We start from the raw sequence: 23,631 nt of genomic DNA on the forward strand, positions 1-23,631 counted from the left end.
CTACCCCTTGGAGCCTCCCAAGCAAGGCCTGGGGCTGGCCCTCGCCAAGGCCCCAGCATCTTCCCCATGAGAAGGTGGTTAGAGAATAAATATGAACCTGCCAATTTTAAACAGTCTATGTTCAGTATGTGTGTAGTGGGAGATGCCTTTTGGAGAAGCTGCCCGGAGGAGGTGCCTTTTGGGTTGAACTTTGAAGGAATGGATTTTCTCCAGGCAGAAAAGGAGTAGGAGGGGATTCCAGAAAGAGATAATAACAAAAACAAAGGCCCAGAGGTAGAAAAGAACACAGATGAGGTAATCTGGCTGGTGTGGCCTGAGCAGAGTGTTTCAACTGATGGAGGGAGGTAAAGCTGGCTTAGACCAGGTGGTGCAGGGCATCTGATGCTAGCCTGAAGATCTGGGACTTTGTCCCAAGGGCAATAGGGAGCCATGGGGTAAAGTGAGGGCAGGCCAGACTCAGAAAGTGACAAGAGTGAAATGTACTCAGAGTGAGAAGGTGGCTTGAGGTCTAGATGGGAGAAGAAGGAGGGCTGATGCAGGCAAGGGGGGTGGGGATGGGAAGCAAGGGTGCGTGGCAGGTGAAGAGGTGAGAAGAGACTAGGATGATGCTCTAGGATCTTGCAGGATCAAGGTGATTGGGGTCTGACCAGGTGACGGACAGGTCTGGGGAAAGCTGCTGCCTCTAGTGGCCTGGGGGACATCCATTAGTGGGGACTCTACTCACAGGGCTGGGCCTCCGGGTAGGGACCAGGGGTGGAGCCAGAGCTTAGAGCCAGCTTCATGAAGGTGATGCCTGAAGCCTCTAAGAGAACATGGTGGCTCAGAGCCTGGGCAGCCAGAGGTGTGGGCGAAGGTGACATTCAGATGACGAGGCTAGGAGGAAAGAGACCAGCCTGAGAGAAGAATGAGGGCCAGCATGTTGGGAGGGCATGAGGGCAGGGAGGGGAAAGTCCACTCTGTGCACAGGTCCGAGGTGAGGGTCAAGAAGGAGCCGTTGGACTTCAGGAGGTGGAAGCAGTAGAGGATGAGGAAGTGGCCCAGAGTAGGGAGCTCTCGTCTTCCCAGGGAGGTAAGCTGCCTCCTGGAAACGTTTTGGAATTAGGACTGCACAGATGTCCCAAAACTTGGAATGATGAACTTTTGGCGTCATGGAATGCTGGCACCCTCTGTTTCTTAGAATTCCCCAGCAGGAGTGCGGTCAGTGATATCTGCCTTTAGCTGGATCCACTCTTTTCTCATGCCCCTGCCTGTTCATTTATTGAGTACTTACTGTATGCCAGGTTCTGCAGGCACTCAGACAGGTTCTGTCCCAACATGGCTGAGTGAGGGAGAAGAATGAGTGGAACAACCCACAAAGAAACACAATCATGTCAAAATAAACTCTGATAGGGCCAAGAGAGCAAGAGAGAGTACAAGATGCAGTGTTTGAGAATAACAGGGTGGAGTGGGTGGGTGAATATTGTTTAAGTGGGTGGCTAGGAAGGGCCTTTCTGAGGAATTGACCTTGGTGCTGAGACCTGAATAATAAGAAGCAAGGGAACAGCATTCCAGTGAAAGGGAGCAGGAAGTGCAAAGGCCCTGGGGCAGGATCGTACTGGGTGTCTGGGAAGAACAGCAGGGGAAGCCCATGTAGCTGGAGGGGAATGTAAGTGGGTGAAAGTGATGTGAGTTGGGGTCAGGGAAGGGAGGGTGGGGAGAGGGTTTGTGCAGGGCCTTGTGGGAAGAGGAAAGAGTTTGGCTTTTTTCTTGATGGCAATAGGGAACCATAGAATACTTATACTCCAGCTTCCCTGGTGGCTCAGACGGTAAAGAATCTGCCTGCAGTGCGGGAGACCTGGGTTCGATCCTGGGTCAGGAAGATTCCCCTGGAGAAGGGGATGGCAACCCACTCCAATATTCTGGCCTGGAGAATTCCATGGACAGAGGAGTCAGTGAGCTACAGCCCATGGGGTTGCAAAGAGTCAGACGTGACTGAGCGACTAACATTTTCACAACACACACATGTATCTTTATCCTTTATCTTTAGAATCTTCCTTCCTCCTTCCCATGACTCCCCATCTTTAGCCTTCATGCGTCAACCTCCTCCAAGAGGTTTCTCTCAGACACCCCAAATAAGTAGATTCCCTCTAATCTCCATAATTGCCCCCCTAAAGCCTCTTTGTACACACACACACTTTCATGATTTTCTAGCTACAATCTTGTTTTATCCACTGATCTCAGAGAAGGCAAGAAATCTGTTCTCCATCCATCCTGTATTCCGTCTGCCTAGAAGGAGGCCTGGTATGTCATAGGTGCTCAATAAATTCAACAGGGCTTTTGTATGCTTCTGCTTGCTCATCTACAGACACGGGTGCAGATATTAACACAAGGCCAGGGGTTTTCTCTGTTTGGTTCCCTGTTGAACTCCTGGGCCTGGAGCAGTGTCTGGTCCACACTAGGCTCTCCACACGTTTGTTGATTGACTTAACAAACGACCCTGAAGTTTCTCATGAGCAAAATGGGAATAAGAATGTCCTACCTCCCACCTCACTGGATATGTGCAGTCTGCAATGGGAGATGGAGTCCCACCTTGAGAGAGATCTCAGTCTGATGGCAGAAATCCGTATTTGTCGTCAGTGGGACCTCTGTTTTCTAGGAGCTCATGGTCTGAGAGCGGAGACAGCCAGGTCCACTGGTGTGGCCATGGGAACCCAACTCCCATCTCTGGAAGTTTACTCCGTTCCAGAGCAGGCTAAGGGCTGTTCCTGTGTGTGTAGTCGGAAAATAACCCCTGCTTTGACCATTTTACAGGTGGGAATACCGAATACCGAGGCCCAGTGAGGGTGGAGGGGCCTGGCTCTGCCCGCAAGCTCAACCCTTCTCTGATGATTTTGCAGGTTAGACTCTGTCCCTGCAGGCAGGTTCTCCAGCCAGCGCTTGGCAGGCTGTTTTCCCCATCCTTAAGTCTAAGCCCATTTCCTCAGAAAGACCATTTCAGGCCCCCTCCTGTCTTCCCCGCCCCAAGCTACCCTCACAGTGGGTCACTAGGTGTTTAACTGGTTTTTCTCTCTTGGGTCCTCGGGAGAGTGGGGAGTGGCGACGTTTGCGGGGCTGGACGGTAGCCTCAGTTTCCCTACTGGTCCCGGGTGGAAGGGAGGGGGTGGTCCCGGGGCCGCAGCGCGAGGGGCAGGCGGGCCGGGTGGGCGGGCCGGGGGCGGCGGCGCCACCTTAAGGCGGCTCTGCCCGCGGCTCCCGGCCGAGCCCCGCCGGAGGGAGGCGGCTCCGCGCGGGGCCCGCCGCCCGCGCCTCCGAAACCGGCCGCCGCTCGCCCGACCTTCTGCGCCGGTCGCGCGCCCCACGCCCGGCGGGGGCCTCGGCGCCCCTTGGTCCCCGCGACACCGCGCGCTCACTCGGGGGGCGGGGGAACTCCAGGGTCCCCTGCCCCACGCCGCTGCCCCTTCTTTCTCGGGCAGACCCCCCACCCCAGCCTCTCCCCCACCCCGCCTTCTCCTGGCCCCCCCAGATCGTCAAGCTCCGGAGTCGTGGCGGAGGGCCTCCCGGATCGGCAGGATGTACCCCCAGGGAAGGCACCCGGTGAGTGGGGGCCCAGGCTGCGGGGAGGTTGGGGGCGCCGGGCGTCCTGGAACTCAGACCTGGGCGTCCCCCCTCAAGACCCCGCTTCAGTCCGGCCAGCCCTTCAAGTTCTCGATCTTGGAGATCTGCGACCGCATCAAAGAAGAATTCCAGTTTCTTCAGGCTCAGTACCACAGGTAAGGGGTTGGGGACCGGGGCGCCCCTCCCCAGAGGCTCGCCTGGGGCAGAGGGGCGGGGTCACCAGCGTGCTGGGAGGACGGAGGGACCCCAGGGCGGAGAGGAGGGCTTCCAGGTAGAAGCGAAGGTGAGGAGGACAGCCTGTCCAGTGCTGGGACACTTGGAGCCTGGGAAAGGATGGGGCCGGCCTGGGAGCGGGAGTTGGGGGTGGGTGTGTGGAGGTGGGGAGAGCCAATCTCATCACTGTGGAAGCTGGCCCAGAAGGGGTCCGTGGGTGTCTCTGCTGGGGGGCAAGGAGGATGGAATCCCAATGTTCCGTCCCCTTCCCAGCCTCAAGCTGGAGTGTGAGAAGTTGGCCAGTGAGAAGACAGAAATGCAGCGACATTATGTCATGGTGAGGGGGTTGTCATACTGGGTGGGAGGCAGTGGGGAAGATGGCTTGTCTGTGAGTTGAAACATGATGGGCATGAACCCCAACTCCAGTACTGCTCTAGGACATGTCCCCAGCCGGCTGTGGGCCTCAGTTTCCCTCATCTGTAAAATAGGCTGCTTGGGGTTCCAGGCTGTCTGCCAGCTCTTGGAACAATAAATCAAGGATACCTCCTCTCCTCCTGGGCATCTCTGAGGGGCTGAGGTGACCCCACCCCCCTGGAGAGAATGGAGGGAGGAGAGTCTTGCTTTCTCCTCTGGGCTCCCTTTCTGGGCTCCCTTTCTGGGCCCCCTTTCTGGGCCCCCAAGGATCTGGGAGGCTCTGGGTCCTGCTGTGATCCCCTGAGTCTGGGGGCTGTTGGAAGACCCAGTCACCCAGTGCAGCTGGACATCCGTGGCTATGATGGACACTGCCAGACGGCCTTTCCTTTGCAGTACTATGAAATGTCCTACGGGCTCAACATCGAAATGCATAAGCAGGTAACTGTGTTGAGGGTAAGGGTGTCCAGTGGGAGGAGGGGGATCTGGAAGCTGTGAGAGGGACCCAGATCTCCAGCAGTCACAGGCCCAGGGAGCAGACATCTTATCCTGAAATCTCTGGGACTAGGGGCCAGATTTCAGCCTTGAAAATGAATTTCTGGAGATTTTGTCCAGGAGAGATGTGGGCAGCAGATAAGGGCCAGCTTCCTTGTAGTAGAGGCCAACAGCCAGGTCACGGAGCCTGGGGAGGGACTTCTGTCCTAAGAAGGGGACAAACAGATAGTCTTAGAGGTCCCTTTCAGCCCAATGTGTCTGACATCCGGAGATGGATCCTTAGGGTCTGAGATGGAACCCCTAGGTTCTGATGCCGTTTTGAAGGTTCTAAGATTAATGCTAATGATCCAAGGTTCTGAGACTGTCTTCTATGTCTGAGAGTGATCTCAGGGTTCTGAGTCATACCTGAAGGTTCTGAAATTGGCTCCATGTGCCCGAGATTAACCCCCAGATCCTGAGACTGACCTTAAGATTTTCTGATGGTTTCTAAAGGGGAGGTGAGAATTTTATCACAGAACCACCCATGCACCCAGATGTTTTCTAAGAGGACAAGAGGGACCTGGAGATTCTAAGGTTGATGGAATCTTGGGTTCTGTCCATCAGAATATTAGAATTAATCGGCAAAGCCTAGGGTCTTTCTGGTGGGTGGGAAGAAGTGAGGGTGAGCTGGGAGTGCCTTGAGGGAGCCTGCCTTGGCATGCTTTTCTGGGTCTCTGTGGGTTCTCCTGGGTCTGGTGTGGGTAGGAGGGGGCTTGTTTGCCTGCAGCATGGTGTGGTCCTATGGGTGCATGAAATAGACCTCTTTATGGGGTGGAGGGCAAGGTGTAGGGTCCCAACTCTGGGAGCCTGGTTCCACCCTCCTGGTAAGAGATGGAAGACACAGCCTCACCCAGGTGCATCCAGCAGCTCTGTAACTCAGGCAGGGGCAAAGCACAGACTGACAGAAAACCCCCTTCCCCACCCACTCACATGTTTCCCCTCTGTTCAGCCTCTATGGGGCACTCCCTGCCCAGCCCCAGTCCCAGATGAAACCTACAAGTAAAACCACACTATTTCTAACCCACTCTCTGACACGAAATGTGTGTGTTTTCGCTACACAGAACAGTTCTGGAAATCTGACACCAGCTGCGTGTCCCTATGCTTCAGTTCAACCCTAACGCACCTACCTGGTGCAAACCCCAGTGGTTCAGGGTTAGGATTAGGGCCCCACAGGACTGCCCCTGCCTCCTGGGTTTCTGACCCGCCAGCTATAAATCAGAGTTCCCATAACCCACTCCCTGGTCTGATGTTTTGCCAGAATGGCTCACAGAACTCAGGAAAGCTCTTACTTACATTACCCATTTATGATAAAAGATATGACTTAGAAACAGCCTGATGGAAGAGATACACAGGACAAGGTTAGGGAGAAGGGCCTGGAGCTTCTGTGCCTTCTCCGGACACTGTCTCCCTCCACAAACACGCATCCACCCACCAGGAAGCTCTCTGCCACCCCCCAGCCCCTCTCCCCTCCTTGGAGGTCAGGGGTTGGGGGTAGGCCTGAGAGAAGTTCCATCCCTAAGTGTCACTCAAGTGTGGGTGACATGGACTTATTGTGAATGACAAAAGATGCTCCTCTTGCCGCTACTATTCTGAAATCCCTAGAGTTGTAGGAGCTCCGTGCCAAGAACAAGGCAAAGAGCAAATGTATATATAAATTTTTTAACTTTTTATTTTATATTGGGTTAGAGTTGATTAACAATGTTGTGTTAAGGGACAGCTATACATGTACATGTAGCTATTCTTTTTCAAATTCTTTCCCCCAGAATGTGTATTTCTTATAGCATCACACTCCTGAGTGGTATACTGGGATGGCCTGCTGACTGCAGCCACAGGGCACAGGGGCAACCGAGAGAGGGGCCATGCCTGGGAAAGACCTGGGACCAGCCAGGGCTTGAACTTGGGACTCCAGGCGGGGGCTCCACTCCCTCTGTTTATGCTGAACTCAAAGCTCCTGGGGGAGCGGGGGTAGGTCCCAGTCTGCACTGGGTGGCTGCACCTGCTTTCTGGGAATCTCTGTTGAGTGGGTCTGGCAGGTGGTATATCCATCCTGTCTCTCAGCTCAACGCTGCACTGGACATCAGGTGGACAGCCTCTCTGCCAGACTCTCAGCCTGTGTCCCATATTTGCACCTGTGGGAGACAGACCCCTCACCCCAAGCTTTGCAAGGCTTGTTGTGCCCTGGAGTTGAGGTTGTGGATTGACAGCCTGGCCTCCAAGCCTCCTCCCTGTTGCTTCCTGCCAGGCCGAGATTGTGAAGCGTCTCAGTGGGATCTGTGCTCAGATTATCCCCTTCCTGACTCAGGAGGTGAGTGGGCTTCGTGGAGGTGGGGGAGGGGAACTGGAAGAAGGATTTGGCCTGGGAGTCTAGGCACTGGCTGGGCTGGGACTTTCGGGATGGAGGCAGGTTTTGGCTGAGAGGAAAGGGGGTTGGTGCTCAAGCCTGCAGCCAGGCTGCCTCGGTCCAAATCCTGGCCATGTGGCCTTGGGCTAGTGGCTTGCCCTCTCTGTGCTCCATCATAAAATTTAGAACATTGCCCTCTCTGTGCCTCGGTCATAAAATTTAGAACAGCGGCTACATACAAGGTGGTGAGGATGATGCTGGTGTTTAGTACACCAAATAAAAGTCTGTCCCTGGTACTTAGTCCCTCCATTATGCTGATAGAAATCAGCCAGTCACAAAAGGACATATACTATGTGATTCCACTCACAGGAGGTCCCTGGAGGAGTCAGATCCACAGAGACAGGAAGTAGGTGGTGGGGCCAAGAGCTGGGGAAGGGAACAGGGAGTCAGTATTTCATGGGGACAGAGTTTCCATTTGGGAGGATGAGAAAGCTCTGGAGATGATTGTGGGAATGGTTGCAGGACAATGTGAACGTGCTTCATACCACTTAAACATGGTTAAAGGGTAACTCTTCTGTACTTGTAATCACAATAATACAAAAATGTGGAAAGGGACAGATAAGAGAGTGTGAGCACTTCATTGAAATTTAAAAAATAAAGTTAGCCCTTGTGCAAATGCCCTAAGCTCTTCAGGACTTTTGAACCCCCATTCCTGCTTCCATCTGGAACATTCTATCTCCAGAGAGATGAGAGGACAGATTCTGACACAAGGTAGCTACACAGGGGGCCCTCACTGTGTTGGAGACCACGAAAGGGGAAAGATGCTCCTTTTGGTTTGGACCCCATCAAGGTTTCTGGGCTCTTGAGACGGAGTGAGATTCATTCTGTCTGCTCTCGGATTTAGAGATGGTGTCTGAACAAGGTGGCCCAGCATGACAGAGGCCAAACTACAGTAGGAAATGGGGTAAAAGGACTTTGGGAAGGAGTGAATTAAGACACACATTTGTGCCCCAGCAAATTCCATGCTTCTAGACCAGGAGTCAGCAAACAGCAACCTGAGGGCTAAATCACTGGCCTTTCACTTGTTTTGTAAATAAAGTTTTATTGGCACACAGCCATGCCCATTCATGTTTTTGTTGTCTATGGCAGCTTTCCCCATAAAATGGCAGAGCTGAGTAGTTTCCATAGAGACCCTCTGGCCTACAAAACCAAAATTATTGACTCTCTGGCCCTTTGCAGTCAAAACATACCAATCCCTGGCCTGGACACACCCTTACAGGTGTGCCCCATACAGGACACCCCAACGGTATCCTGACACCTCCTTAATGGAACAGCCCCAATCTCCATCCTGGGTAGTTTGGGTGCAAAAGTGGCCTTAGAGAGAACACAGGAGCCACTAGCTATGTGTAGCCATTTACATCTGTATTAATTTTTATTTCTTTTATAATATATTACATTAAATTAATATGTAAATTTCTGTCAAATTAATTAAAGGAGGCATCTCGTTCCTCAGTTGCACCAGCCACATTTCAAGTGCTCAGTGGCTGCAAACGGCTTCTGTATCCAACAGTGCAGTTGAGGATGTTTTATCACCATGTGAAAGGGGGGAGAGGAAGGAAGGAACAAGGGCGGGATGAGGGTGGGGTGCATGGGGGACCTTTAGAGACTGCCAGTTTGTATTTTGTGACCTGGGTGGTTGGCCCATGGCTGCTTATTTGTACAGTGGTTCTTTACTGGGGGTGATTCTGTCCTCAGGGGACACTGGGTGATGGTGGGGACCTTTGTGGTTGTGACTACTGGGGGTGTTTCTGGCATCCAGTGAGTGTTGGGGGCAGGGATGGGGCTCCACATGCCACAGTGCCCAGGACGGTCCCCATACACAGTGGCCCAGCCATGACGTCAGCGGTGCCAGAGGCGGGGACTCTGATGTATAAACTCCGCTTTCTAAGTATTGGTTTGAACTGCACTGCAGTGCTTTGTTTCCTGATTTTGAAAGGAGAGAAAGAAAATATAATAGAAAGAGCAAGTGAGAGAAGAAGAGGGGCAGGTGCTTTCCTGATGGTCCAGTACTCCCAACGTAGGGGCTGCGGGTTGGATTCCTGGTCAAGGAACTAAGATCCCACATGCTTGCAGGGTGTGACTGATAAAAAAGGGGGGGTCCCAGAGGGTGTTGTCTGAGAGGTGAGGTCTCTGATCAGATAAGGGCGCTCTCCTGAGCGCCCCTGACCCCACCCCCACCTCCAGCACCAACAGCAGGTCCTGCAGGCTGTGGAGCGGGCCAAGCAGGTGACAGTCGGGGAGCTGAACAGCCTCATTGGGGTGAGTCGTCTGGCGCCCGCCCTGCCCTCGGTGGTGAAGCTGGGGGTGTTGGGTGGGCAGCTAGCGGGCCAGTGCTCCGGTAGCCTTGGAGACCCCAAGGCGGGCCCTGTCTGCCCAGACACAGCCTCTCCGGCTTCAGCTAGGGGAAGCGGGGGCTCCCAGGGCCTGCCCCTGCCCGCCCCTGGCCCACCCCCCTCCTCTCCAGCAGCAGCAGCTCCAGCCACTGGCCCACCACGCCCCCCCTGTGCCCCTCACCCCTCGCCCAGCGGGGCTGGTGGGCAGCAGTGCTACGGGGCTGCTGGCCCTGTCGGGAGCCCTGGCCGCCCAGGCTCAGCTGGCCGCGGTCACCAAGGAGGAGCGGGCAGGCGTGGAGGCAGAGGGGTCCAGAGGTGAGTGGACATCCCCGATGGCAGGGGCTGGGGGCGTGGGGAGAGGGTAGCAGGACCACTAAACTCATCTAAATGAGAAGGATGGAACTTCCCAGGTGGCTCGGTGGTAAAGAAGCTGCCTGCTAATGCAGGAGACACGGGCTCAATCCCTGGTCCAAGACAATCCCACAAAGCCTGTGCGCCACAGTAATTGAACCTGTGCTCTAGAGCCAAGGAGCCGCAACTCCCGAAGCCTGCGCTCCTTAGAGCCCGTGCGCCACAGCAAGAGGCCATTGCGATGAGAAGCTCGCGTAACTCAACTAGAGAGTAGCCCACACAGCAGCGGAAACCCAGCACAGCCTTAAAAGAAATAATAAATAAAACTTAAAAATAAACGTGAGGGAACGGAGGGGGCTGCAGAGTTGCAGGTTCCATTCTGTTCTCCGTGGGCTATGTGTCTTTGGGCAAGTTATAAACCTCTCTGGGCATCTATCTGAATGGTGCAGGGAAGGGACAGTCCACTCCTTGCCAGGGTGTTAGAAGGAGGAGGGAGTTTCTGAGTTGGGAAGAGGGCTTTATGTGCAGTGGACGGCTGAGCGCTCTAGCACCGTGGGATATAACCCCCCGCTTCTTTTCCTTTCTCTCCCTTTACCCCACCCCCGCCCGCCAGTGGAGAGAGTCCCTAGCAGGGTAAGTTGAGGGGCTCGGGGGACTTGCCCTCTTATCTAACATTTGCTTTGTATTCACATGTGGCTGAAGCTGCTTGTTCTGAGCTGTTGGGGCCTCAGAAGGAGACCACATCCCGCTTTCACACTGTGTAGCCTGTATTTTGGGGGGGTAGGGGCCTGCCCATAAGACTAGAGTTTTATTTATTTCAAATTTTCCATCTCAAGCGATTTTTGCAATAGAATAAATGAATGCATGCCTGGGTAGCATTCCATCCATTCCTCTGTCATTAATTTATCCCTCATCCTCTCCATTTTTATCATCTACAAGAGCACTGCCCAACAGAAATATCATGTGAGCCCTGTAGGTAGTTTTTAAAAATTGTTTAGTTTTGAAATCATTATAGATGTGCGGGAGGTTGCAAAGAAATGTACAAGGAGGTCCCCTGTACCCCTCACCCAGTGATAACATCTTTCAGAACTAAAATAGTGTCACAGTCAGAAAATGGACATGGGTGCCCCCCACAGGGCTTATTCCCACTTCATGGTTTTACACACACTCGAGTGTGCGTGTGTTTCCATGCATTTTCAATCACATATTTAACTTTCTGTAAACATCACTATGAATTTTCCGGTAGCCACATTAGAAAAGTTAAGCAGGTGAAATGAATTTCAACAGTAAATTTTATTTAACACAATGCATCTACAATATTTCAACCTGTAATCAACATAAAAGGTTGTTTTGTTTTGTTTTGTTTTGTTTAGCGGAGAAAGGTTTATTGCAGGGCCATGCAAAGAGACCTGCAAGGTTGGCTCATGCCTCCCTCAGAACCCAAACTCACAACATAAAACAGTCTTAATGGGATCTTTACTGTCTCCAAGCTCTGAATGCATTTTGCACTCAGAGCTTATTTCAGTTTGCACGGGTGCCCCCCAGGGGCCCTTGGGTGATATCTGGGGACATTTATGATTGTCACAACACCACTGAATCTGCCCTTGGAAGGTCCTTTTTTCCAGATGAGAAGCTTGGGGCACAGGTCCTAATAACAATGATGGGGATCCTCGGTTCTGGCTGGGCCAGGACCCAGTCTTGGGCTTCGGGCTCTGACTCTCTCCCACCTGGCCCCTGTGGCTCTGCAGAGTGTGTCTCCCTCACCCCCGGAGAGTGTGGTGGAAGAGGAGCGGCCCAGCGGCCTGGGTGGAAATGGAAAGCAGAGAGCCGAGGAGAAGGATCTGTCAGGACCTTATGTGAGTAGAGAGGGAGGCGCGCATGGACTTGGGTGGGCAGATGGGGGTGGGTGAGGCCAACCAGCCTGAGAGGTTGATCGCCTCTGTGGGTCAAGAGCTGGGAAGGAGGTAAGGATGCTCCTGACCTCCGGCTCTCCCCCCACAGCAAAGAGGGGTAAACTGAGGCCACACAGCACCTCTTGGGTGCTCAGATTCATCTTCTCCATTCTTCTACGTTGAGAGATTTCCCCCACTGGTCTCCTTTGTATTGAACAAATGAACTAAGCCCCAGAATCCCAATCAGACCCTCCCAAGGAGATGTAAGGGGGTGTGGAGGCAGGGGTAGGGCCACGGTGAGCTCTCTTCCCCCCATGTCCCCCCAGGAGAGTGACGAGGACAAGAGCGACTACAACCTGGTGGTGGACGAGGTGAGTCAGGGTCCAGGCTCTTCCCACTCTGACTTCAGGTCTGGTCTGGGCACAGAGCAGGCAGTGGGTTATCTGGGAGAGTTGGGGGGCCTTGTGTTCCCCTCTCTGTGGAATGGCTGGGATGGGGATGCTATGGGGCCAAGGGGAGTAGGGGAAACCAGGACATCCCAGGCTGACCTGTCCATAGCATAGGTGGGGAAACTGAGGCCCAGAGAACCCCAGAGGCAGGCAATGGAAGTGGCTTCATGCCCTGGTTCTCTGCGTGACTTCGGGGCAGTGACACCCCTTCCCTGGCCTCACTTTTCCTCATCTATTCAATGAGGGGAAAGAAAACCAAGCCCATATAGAGTTGTTGCTCTGTGTAGCTTATGTCCTTAAGCCCACTGTACAGATGAATCAACTGAGGCACAGGGAGGTTTCATAATCCTCCCAAGGTGGGTCCTAGATGTCCATTCTAGAGGTCGGGGTGGGACACGGGTAGGGTATAGAGAGGAGCTCTCCTTCCTCTGCCACTTCAGTGCCACCCCCATTCATCGTCACCTCCTCAAACCCAGGACCAACCCTCCGAGCCCCCCAGCCCAGCAACCACCCCATGTGGAAAGGCACCTACCTGCATCCCTGCTCGTCGGGACCTCGTGGACAGTCCAGCCTCCTTGGCCTCCAGCCTTGGCTCACCACTCCCCAGAGCCAAGGAACTCGTCCTGGTAAGTAGTGGTGGGGGCGGGGGGGGGCTTGAAACTCATTTTATTCATCCCAGGGACCTGAAAACAGGCTGCCGCGTTAGATGTGGGATGAGAGAAATGAGCCAGGCTGGTGTGCTCCAGCATTCCCTTCCTGATTATTACGTCCCTAAAAATCTACCTCTGCATTAGCCCGGAAATTTTTCCTCAGTGGACTCATTCCGTGGAATCTCAATAAATCTGAAAAGGCAACTTTGTAAATAATATTAAAAGGGAACTTACCATCTTACGTGGAAAACAAGTGTCTCTAGCAATAGATAGGAAGTCAGTGAAAATAAACATAGGGAGTGAAACTATAGAATTGGCAGCTGGCCAGGCTGACTCCAGCCCTGGGAGTGTTAAGGCCTTGAGGACACACACACCAGCCCCAGCTGTAAGGAAAGATGACTCATACCAGAAAAACTTTCTCCTTGCTTCTCCTCATGTTTGATGCCAGGTGTAGGGGACCACCTGAAAGCACTCCCCCACCCTCCCAACCCCCCCAGGCATTCTCAGTTCAGCTCGATTTGTCCCTGCCCCCAATTCTTCCCCAGACCCCTGCCCTGCACTTACCAGGGAGACTGTGTCGGTTTCTAGGCTTCCCCTCCCAGCAGGTTGCTATGGCAACTGCCAAGGTTGGGGCTCCCATGGTATCTCCTGTGCCCTCCTCCCATGCCAAAGAGATGCAGAGTGGGAGGGGCAATGCTATTTTAACAGAGAAGCCCCCAGAAGGCCCCCCGTCCCTATGTTGGCCCCAACTACTCCCTGCCATGGGTGTGTGAATGCGGTTGTCACAAAACGTGTGATCCTGTGAAGGAAAGAAAGATAGGGTGCAGCCCACACAAGATGAGGATGTGAAGTTTCTTGAAAGGCAAAGAAAGCGATGACAGAAAGCTGAGACGGAGCTTGTTCCCACATGGAGGCTCAGCTTCCCCTCTCTTCCAGGGTCCCCATGGGGAGGGACAGCAGTGGGGGACATCCCCTCCTCATGGGGAGCAAGTGGGTGCCCAGCAGTACTAGGGTCTTGCCTTGGGAACACGCTGTGGTCTCCTGCTTGGAGAGCCCATCCTAGAGTTTGGTCCTCTGTCCTAAAGGATGTGACACCTTCTAAGTCTGTGTACTGCCTTCTCTCATGATCCCCATGGGCCCAACTTGCCCCAAGTGTGTGAATGTTCACCGCCTTTTTTACCCTGCGGCTACATCGTATGCCTTATCACACACACGCGCGATTCTCCTAAGACTGCGTGGGTTCCTGTGTGTGCACCCCGAGGGTCGATGCTCAGATGTCCATCTGGCGTTCGGATGTGCACGGATGCTCACATGGGTCCCGTGCTCAGGGGGTCACCTGTGGGGCCTGTCCCCAGGTGTCTGTGTATGCCTGCCATGAGCCCTGGTCTGCCCCAGGTGTACCTGCTCTCACCTTCCGCCCAGATCCTTGGGCTGCAAGGCACCAAGTGTCTGGTGGTGTTCAGTCCTGCCCTATCCCCCAGAACGATCTTCCGGCCAGCACTCCTGCCTCCAAATCCTGCGACTCCTCCCCGCCCCAGGACGCATCCACCCCTGGGCCCAGCTCGGCCAGTCACCTCCGCCAGCTAGCAGCCAAGCCTGCGCCTTCCACAGACAGTATTGGTGAGTCCCTGCTCCCTTCTGGGGAGCTCTTGACAATGGGGGTGGGGAGGCAGGAGGTCTGGCTTACAGTCCTGGCATTACCTTGCACTTTCCATGACTGAGCTAGACACTGCCTCATGCTGGGCCTCTTGCTTCTTCATTGTCTTGGCTTGATGGTGGCAGGGGTCAGCTGAGGCCCAGAGAGGGGAAGTAACTTTCTTGGGGGCTCCAGTACCCTAGAAAGACAAGTTTTGGAGTTACACATGCTTGGGTTTGAGGTCAGCTTTGGACACTTACCAGCTGTGTGACCTTGGGCAAGTGACCTGACTTCTCTGAGCTTCACTTTCCCCATCGTTATTATGGGGGTTGGGATAGAGGGAGGGACTCAAGATGGGCAAGGTTGGAGGTTAGGGGTAGAGTGGGGGAGGTTTGAGGGTGTTCCTGAGATGTTGCTGGACAATTGAGTCTGGGTTTTGAAGGATGAGTAGGAGTTTGATAACTGAAAAAGGAAAGGGAAGGGCTTGTTGGCCAGAGTGAACAGCATCTGTTAAGCGTTTAGAGATAGGACAGGGTATGTTGGATGCTGTGCTAGAACATGAGAGCCTTGGAACTCCCCTAAGGCAGCTGGACCCGATGTGTCTGAAAACCTGTCTTTATCTCTTCTTACTCAGCCCTGAGGAGTCCCCTGACCCTGTCCAGTCCCTTCACCACATCCTTCAGCCTGGGCTCCCACAGCGCCCTTAACGGGGACCTCTCCGTGCCCAGCTCCTATGTCAGCCTCCACCTGTCCCCCCAGGTCAGCGGCTCTGTGGTGTACGGACGCTCTCCCATGGTGAGTCCTCAGGGTGAGCAATGCCAGATGTCAGCAGGACCCAGGGGCTGGGGGCTGGGAGGAGAAACCAGTTGCACGTGGAAAGACCAGGGAATGGGGAAAGTGAGGGGCATCCTGGCTTGGTGAGTGCCGGTGAGAAGACGATTTGACGGTCTCAGTAGCCCCACAAGCTTAGTACAGATAAGCTCCTGTGACTACGGAAAAGACACCTGTGATCATGCTGCATTGAGAGAAACAAAAGCCCAGACATGGAATGTGAGGGGCCCCTTCAGCCTTCCGGCAGATGGTGTACAGTAGTTTGCCCCGATTTCGGAGGGACTTCGATGATCCTGATAGATTGCAGAGAAAGGACTAGCCCAGGGAGAGGACAGAAGTGATGTCCACGAGGAGGAGCTAAAGGAGGCATGAGAGCCCCGAGCTGCAGCAAGGCGAGGGGACAAGGTCCGTGTGGGCCCCAGTACCGCAGTACCGGGATGAACGCTGGCTAGAGTGAGCCATCCTGAAGTGGGTGTAGATGCCTCCAGAGGGAATAAAAGGTCTGTCACTGGAGTTATCCCAGGCCAGAGGCTGGATGGGCACTTGCAAGTGACACTGTAAAACAGAGGTCAGCAATATTTTCTGTAAAGGGCCAGATGGTGAGCATTTTTGGCTTGGCAGACCAGTTGGTTCCTATCACAACTACCTGACTCTGCTTTCATAGCTCAAAACCATCCTAGACAATATATACAGGAATGGGTATGGCTGTGTGCCAATAAAACTTTATTTACAAATACAAGCAGGGGGCCGTGGTTTGCTGACCCCTGTTCTGAGCATTGGACAGGAGATTCATCAGGATCCCTCCAACTCTGGGGTGCTAGGATTCTCCCGCTAGAGACTTTGGGGTTCCCTCATGTGAAAGCCTCTACTTTCCCATCTGTAGGACAGGTAGAGAAGAGGGCACCTCCCCTTTCTTGGGAGGAGCTGATAAACAAATTGGTGGGAGAGGTCCTCTGATAAACAGAGGGGGATGTAGCAAGTGGGCGCGGGAGAGGCAGACACGGGTTTTAGTCACCCTCCCCGTGACACCCCCACTGGTGTTTTGGCAGATGGCGTTTGAGTCTCACCCACATCTCCGAGGGTCATCCATGTCTTCCTCCCTGCCCACCATCCCTGGGGGAAAGCCGTGAGTACCAGGGTGGTGCTCCCTGCCTCCTCTGAGGTGCTTATATAGTGGGGTGGGGGTTGGGCTCTCCCTCTGCCTGTCGCAAAAGACTCTTCTGTAAGATAATTTGGGCTCCCAGAGTTGCTGTCTGGATAAAGAGATATGTAACAAGCAAGATCTAGACCAGGGGTTCTCAGCAGGGCATAGATTTTGTGCTGCCCCTCCCCCAGGACGTTTGGTGAAGTCTGGTGATATGTTTGGATGTCACACCCCAATGCTTCTAGCCTCTAGAAGCATGGGACCCAAGGATGTTGCTCCCTACCCAATAATGCCTCCCACCCCAGAGAATGAGCTGGCCCCAAGATTGGTAGAACTTTTTGCCATGAGGAGAACATTCTATACTTAGGGCTGTCTGATCTGAGAGCCATCTGCCATCTGTGGCTATTGAACACTTCAAATGTGGTCACTGCAGCTGAGGAACTGAAATTTTACATTTCTTTAAATTTAACTGGCCCTGTGTGGCTGCTATTGGACTGCGTCTGAAACTCACAAGGCATCTTCCTGGATCTTCTGTTTCACCAACTCCTACTAAGTGCTTGCTTCCCACGCACCGGGCCACAGCCGGACCACTTCCTCTTTTGTATTGCGCTGGCCATGCCATGTCACCTTTGATCCTGGGGCCCTGTCCCTAAACACATGGGGGCACAGGCAGGGGAAGACCCCTCCCTACCCTGGGGGTTGAGGGTAAGGAGGGTCCCGGCTCCTTGTGCATCATGCCCCACCTCCCGTCCAGGGCCTACTCCTTCCACGTGTCTGCGGACGGGCAGATGCAGCCGGTGCCCTTCCCTTCCGATGCACTGGTAGGCGCAGGCATCCCACGGCATGCGCGGCAGCTGCACACGCTGGCACACGGCGAGGTGGTCTGTGCAGTCACCATCAGCGGCTCCACACAGCACGTGTACACGGGTGGCAAGGGCTGCGTGAAGGTGTGGGACGTGGGCCAGCCCGGCGCCAAGATGCCAGTGGCCCAGCTGGACTGCCTGGTGAGGGTGGGGCGGGGCCTGCACATTCAAGAGGCAGGGCCTGTAGACACATGGGGCGGGGCCTGCAGACAAGGGAGGGGGACCTTGCAGCCAGAGGGGCAGGGCTTATAGGCCACCTAGGGGTGGGGCTATAGGTCAAGGACTGATTAAACTGGAGTTTATAAGCCAACCAGGGTTGGGCTTTTGGCCAATTAGGGGCAGAGCTCTTAGGGCACCGACAGGTGATTATAGGCCACAGGACACGATTTATAGCCCAACAGGGATGGGGTTTATGGGCCAATGGGTGGAATTCAAGGGCCAACCAGGAGCATAGCTTATAGGCCAGTGGGATGATTTCTTCAGCTGGGTTCCTGCAGGCTTGGCTGGAGGTCCCACCTCCTGTCCTCGCTTCTCTCCCCTCCCAGAACCGGGACAACTACATTCGTTCCTGCAAGTTGCTGCCAGACGGCCGGAGTCTGATTGTGGGCGGTGAAGCCAGCACCTTGTCCATCTGGGACCTGGCGGCACCCACTCCTCGCATCAAGGCGGAGCTGACCTCCTCGGCGCCCGCCTGCTATGCCCTGGCCGTCAGTCCTGACGCCAAGGTCTGCTTCTCCTGCTGCAGCGATGGCAACATCGTGGTCTGGGACCTGCAGAACCAGACCATGGTCAGGTGGGTGGCCGGTGCCCTGTGACCTCGGGCAAGCTCCTGCCCTCTTCTGTTGGTGCTGCCTGGGAAGACGCTAAAGCAGCACCGCCTCCAGGGTTGACACCTGGGCCCTCCTTTCTCCAGGCAGTTCCAGGGCCACACGGATGGGGCCAGCTGCATCGACATTTCGGATTATGGCACTCGGCTCTGGACAGGGGGCCTGGACAACACCGTGCGCTGCTGGGACCTGCGGGAGGGGCGCCAGCTGCAGCAGCATGACTTCAGCTCCCAGGTGCCACACAGGGTCTGGCAGAAGTGGGACGCAAGCTCCAGGAATCCAGCCTTCCTTCCTCTCCCCCTGAGGCACCCAGATGCCAGACAGGACCAAACACCTACCCTCTGTGTCCATCTTTCTTGTCCTTGAGACACATCCACAGTCATTCCTCTTTAATCAGTCCTTCAAAGATAGACACAGGGAAGCACAAAGGAGATGATTCATATCAAGCTGTGAGGCTACTAAGACCCTCAGATCATCTTCCCAGATGATCTTGCCAAGCCATTCCCCTGTTCCTTTGTCTTCTCCTGTGTAGCTGGTTTCTCCTCCCAGCCTTCAACCTCTTGACCCTACTGAGAGCTCCTGACCTACCCCCACCCCAGGACTCATCACAGAGGAGCTGCTGACCCCAGGGGATAGATAGAAGCTGATGTAGGAGCTGGACACAGAGAGGTCTCTGTTAGGGGTGTTCTGAAAATCAAGACTGAAGGATGTAGTAAAGGAGCTGGGCAGAATCATGGGGCTCCCCGGGGCTGAGCCTGCAGGGGCTGAGCCAAGAACAGGTCTTCAGGTACCTCGGACCCAGATCCTGTCTCCTGCTGCTTTGGGGGCAGGTTGTGAGCTCCTTGGCATGTTTTTTTTAAGGCCTCTGTGCTCTAGTCTTACACACCATGCCCTATGACCCCTCTAGATCTTCCCACTTATTGTTCCCTCTGACTGACATGCCTTTCCCTTCCTTCCTGCAACTGGTAAACTCCTACCCATCCTTCAAAACCCATCTCCAATTTGTCTCCTCCTTGAAGCCTGCTGAGAACTAGCTTCCAAACTCATTTTACCTTCTCTTTAGCTTGAAGCTTCCTTTGATAGAGACATCAGGAGAGCAAGTGGATACAGTTGTCCATCCCTTGTCCCCAACACTTAGATGGGTGACTTCATATCTGGTGATCCCATGGTGAATATCTCCCATCCTCCCAGCCTACCCTCTTCTTTATACAGGGACGCTTCTAAATGGCCAGGAACACACAAAACCTTCTACTCTTCTCTCTGCTGTGAATGTATGGTTCTTTCCACATGTGTCTAATTTATCAGGAAGACTTAGAAAGGCTTAGGAGTGAAGAGGGCCTTACTGTTCTCTGTGCTGTGCTTGACGTGGCACACAGACCAATGAGGGCACTGCATCCTTTCAAAGCAAAGTAAAAAGAGGTGTTGGCAAGTAGGGAACGTTCCAGGCTGGGTGTTGGGAGGCCTGGTCTTTCTCGGACTTGCTCTGTGACCTTGAGCTGGACATGGCCTCAGCTTCCCTTCCACCATCTGCTCAAGGGGAGCTGCGGTCCTCACTGGCTTCACCCCTTCCCTCCCTCTCTCCCTCCCTCCCTCCCAGAGCTGTTGTGCGTTCAGAGAAGATAATGGATGTGAGGCCCCGGGGCTCCGTGTAATTCTGATTAATATTAATGATTCGACACGCAGTTGCCTGCTGCGCTCTGCTCCAGGCCCAGGGCCAGCTGCCTCTCCATGCAGGAGCTGCAGCGGGAGAATGTTGGACTGCTCCCCTCCTCCCCGGGCCCCGCAGCTCTGGGCATCCCCCCACCACATGCCAAGGGGTTTTTTGTTTCATCTCTTCACCCCTAGATTTTTTCCCTGGGCCACTGCCCTAACCAGGACTGGCTGGCCGTTGGCATGGAGAGCAGTAGTGTGGAGCTCCTACATGTCCGGAAGCCCGAGAAATACCAGCTGCATCTCCACGAGAGCTGCGTGCTGTCCCTCAAGTTTGCCTCCTGCGGTGCGTCTCTGGGGCTTGGGTGGGGCCTCTGGGAGCTGGGGCGCTGGGGCAGGGTTGCCAAATCACAACAACAACAACAAAAACCCACAACAGAAAAAGAGGATGCCCGATTACATTTGAATCTTAAACAACACATCACTCCTTAATAGAAGTACGTCCCAAGTATTGCATGGGACATACTCTAACCAGAAGTCCCAAACCTCAGGATCTATTGCCTGATGATCTAAGGTAGAGATGATGTAATAATAATAGGAATAAAGTGCGCAATAAATGTCATGCACTGGAATCACCCTGAAGCCACCCTCTCTTATCTTGTTCCTCATGGAAAAATTGTCCTCCATGAAACCAGCCCCTGGTGCCACAAAGGTTGGGGACCGCTGCTCTAAAGGACAAAGAATTTGTTAGTACCTTGTGGGATATACTTGTACACTAAACAGCATATAATTTATTAGCATAAGTATGTCCCCAAAATGCATGAGATATCATTTATACTATTTTAGTGCATAGATCTCAAATATTGCATGGGATATACTTACACTAATTTTGTTTGTTGTTTTCAGTATTGATATATCCCAAGTAGTTCATGGAACTTACATATATTTAAAACAAACAGAGGGACTTCCCTGTTGGCCCAGTGGCTGCCAATGCAGGGAGCCTGGGTTTAATCCCTAGTCAGGGAACTGGATCCCACATGCCCTAAGTCCTGGCACAGCCAAATACATACATATTTGTTAAAAAATAGATAATGAACTATTTGGGACCCACCTGTACTAAAAATGATTCATGGTTGATCTTAGGTTCAAATGTAACTGAGCACCCTGGTTTTTCTTTTTGTTTTGCTTCTTTCCCCGAATTTTGGCCACGCCACATAGCTTTTGGGATTTTAGTTCCCTAAGCAGGGATTAAACCTGGTCCCTCAGCAGTGAAAGCACAGTCTAACCACTGGACAAGTAGGGAACTCCCTGGGCACCCTATTTTTATCTGACCACCCTCTCTTGGGGCTCCCCTTTCTTGAAGGTCAGTTAGAGCTCTTTGGGACCTTGGGTTTACCATCTGGCACTTGGCGGGAAGGCTGGAGCCTCAGTAAAGGGGCTTCCTGTCCGCCAGGAGAGGGCAGAGGTGCAGGAAAGGAAGGGAGAGGCCAGACCAGGTTGCCCTGTCTCTGTCTGCCACCCCTAGCCCTGGCTTCTTCCAGTCCACCACCCTCCTGAACTCACCCTCCTCCCCCAGGGCGGTGGTTCGTGAGCACAGGGAAGGACAACCTGCTCAATGCCTGGAGGACGCCGTACGGGGCCAGCATCTTCCAGGTACTGCATGTCTGAAGTCTCCACCCCACCACCACCACTGCAGGACACCAGGTGCCCCAGGACCCAGAGAGGGGTGGGGGTTGAACAGGGGAGCGTCCTCACCAGCCTGAAGGCCACATCTGTGCACAAACTGTGTTATTAGTTGTGAAGTTGCTCAGTCGTATCCGACTCTTTGCAACCCCATGGACTGTAGTCTACCAGGCTCCTCCATCCATGGGATTTTCCAGGCAGGAATACTGGAGTGGGTTGCCATTTCCTTCTCTAGGGGATCTTCCCAACCCACGGATTGAACCTGGGTCTCCTGCATTGTAGGCAGACACTTTACCGTCTGAGCCACCAGGGAAGTGTGGTGATAAATCCATATAAAATTCACCATCTTAACCATTTTAAAATGCAGGGCTCAGTGGCATTAAGTACATTCATACTGTCCTATAACCATCCCTACCATCATCTCCAGAACTTTCTCATCTTCCCATACTGAAACTCTGTCCCCATGAGACACTGACTTCCCATCCCCTGGCCCCACCGTCTACTTCCTGTCTCTGTGGATTTGATGACTCATGTGAGTGCGATCACACAAAATTTATTCTTCTGTGTCTCTTCTCTCACTGAGCATCACATCCCCCAAGGTCCATCCATGATGTAGCAGGTGTCAGAACCTCCTTCCATTTTAAGGAATATAGAGACTAATATTCTACTGTGTGGATGGACCATACTGTGTTCATTCATCACCTGTTGATGGGTACTAGGGTTGTCTCCACTTCTGGGCTGCTGTGAATTGCGCTGCTGTGAACATTCATGTACATTCTCCTGTGCATGCCTGTTTTCATTTCTCCTGGGCAGATATCTTGGAATGGAATTGCTGAGAGTTGTTTAATCTTTGAAGGAACTGCCAGACTCTTTCCCAAATTTCTTATTCCCACTGGCAATATGGAAGGGTTCCGATTTCTCTCCATCCTCCACAACACTTACTCTGGCATCTTTCTTAGAGCTATCCTGCTCGATGAGGAACAGTTTTTACATTTTTTAAAGGACTGTGGGGGAAAAAATAGTAGATGATGTAACACTGACTGATTTGGTCCTTGCACTTACCGGCCAGAGCTTACTGGACTTAAATGAGCTTTCAGGTCAAAGCCTGAAATTGTATTGGGCCCCTTTCAGTAGTTTGCCGAGGGAATTCCCTGGTAGTCCATTGCTTAGGACTCTGTGCTCTCACTGCCCAGAGCTTAGGTTCAATCCCTGGTCAGGGAACTAAGATCCCTCAAGCTGCGTGGTCAAAAAAAAGAAACAGTTTGCTGGTGTAGGTCATCCTACTTTTAAGCCTTAGCTCTCTTCTGTGCTGTGTGACCTCATGTCTGATACACACCCTCTCTAAGCTTCCCAGAAGATGGTGGTTCTGCTGTTCTAGGGAACTGAGGTCTGGCTCTTCCCAGGAGCATCATCACTCTTCTCTGGAAGAACTGTTACCCTCCTTCTCTCCTCACGGCTAGGCTCCCCATGTTGGGCCCCCAAGTCCTGTCTCAGCTCCGGCCTTGACCATAGCTCACCCTTGGGGACAGGTGCTGCCCCAGTTGCCTTGTGTCTTTCCTCTGAATGTGAAGGTGGTCAGGAGCATGAGCCAGACTGTGCTGGCCTTGGCTGTGCCTCACTCTCCCCTCCTCTGCCCCCTCCTGTCCACAGTCCAAGGAGTCCTCCTCTGTGCTCAGTTGTGACATCTCCGGGAACAACAAGTACATCGTGACAGGCTCTGGGGACAAGAAGGCCACCGTGTATGAGGTGGTCTACTGAGACCCCCTTCTTCCTGCACCCCTGGCCTGACTCCCAGGGGAGGGTCATTCTGAACCTCCCCTCTAGTCCTACCACGAGCCCTAAATCTCATCCATGCTCTGGCTGAGCCCTCGTGTCCTCCCCTGCTGGATGTGGGGCCAGATGCACAGGAGGACCTTTGGGAAATAAATGTATTTATCACAACTGCCTTCTTGTTTTGGGCTGGGGAACTGGGGACATTGCTCATCCTGGAGGGACAGGGTGAGCAAATGGTGATTTCAGAACCTTACTTAGTGGATGGAAAAGTGCTGGCCAGCAAGAGCCACTCCCTGTAAACCAGTCTCTCCTCCTTGGCACAGCTGACACTGGGGCTGCATAATTCCCGGTTGGGGAGCCGTGCCAGGGCCTGTGGGGTGCTGAGCAGCATCCCAG

General features: G+C 53.5%; 1 protein-coding gene across 6 annotated transcripts; it reads left to right on the forward strand.

Moving 5' to 3' along the window:
- Window positions 1-3,226: 3,226 nt before the first annotated feature.
- Window positions 3,227-23,403, forward strand: TLE2 (TLE family member 2, transcriptional corepressor). Of its 6 annotated transcripts, none has more exons than XM_060416325.1 (20): window positions 3,227-3,573; window positions 3,652-3,749; window positions 4,081-4,144; window positions 4,615-4,659; window positions 6,995-7,057; window positions 9,338-9,412; window positions 9,618-9,801; window positions 10,451-10,470; window positions 11,586-11,693; window positions 12,056-12,100; window positions 12,619-12,804; window positions 14,292-14,448; window positions 15,099-15,259; window positions 16,345-16,421; window positions 17,194-17,443; window positions 17,848-18,095; window positions 18,216-18,363; window positions 19,975-20,125; window positions 21,356-21,432; window positions 23,113-23,403. In XM_060416325.1, exons 1-20 carry the CDS (start codon window positions 3,550-3,552, stop codon window positions 23,218-23,220), a joined length of 2,289 nt encoding a protein of 762 aa, XP_060272308.1. In that variant the 5' UTR covers window positions 3,227-3,549; the 3' UTR covers window positions 23,221-23,403. The 6 variants fall into 6 exon arrangements, with proteins under 6 accessions (XP_060272308.1, XP_060272311.1, XP_027825706.1 ...); XM_060416328.1 differs by having other exon boundaries at window positions 14,310-14,448; XM_027969905.2 differs by having other exon boundaries at window positions 12,655-12,804.
- The last annotated feature ends 228 nt before the right edge of the window (window positions 23,404-23,631 follow it).

This window comes from Ovis aries, chromosome 5, assembly GCF_016772045.2.
Source record: "Ovis aries strain OAR_USU_Benz2616 breed Rambouillet chromosome 5, ARS-UI_Ramb_v3.0, whole genome shotgun sequence".
NCBI classification, from domain to species: Eukaryota; Metazoa; Chordata; class Mammalia; order Artiodactyla; family Bovidae; genus Ovis; species Ovis aries.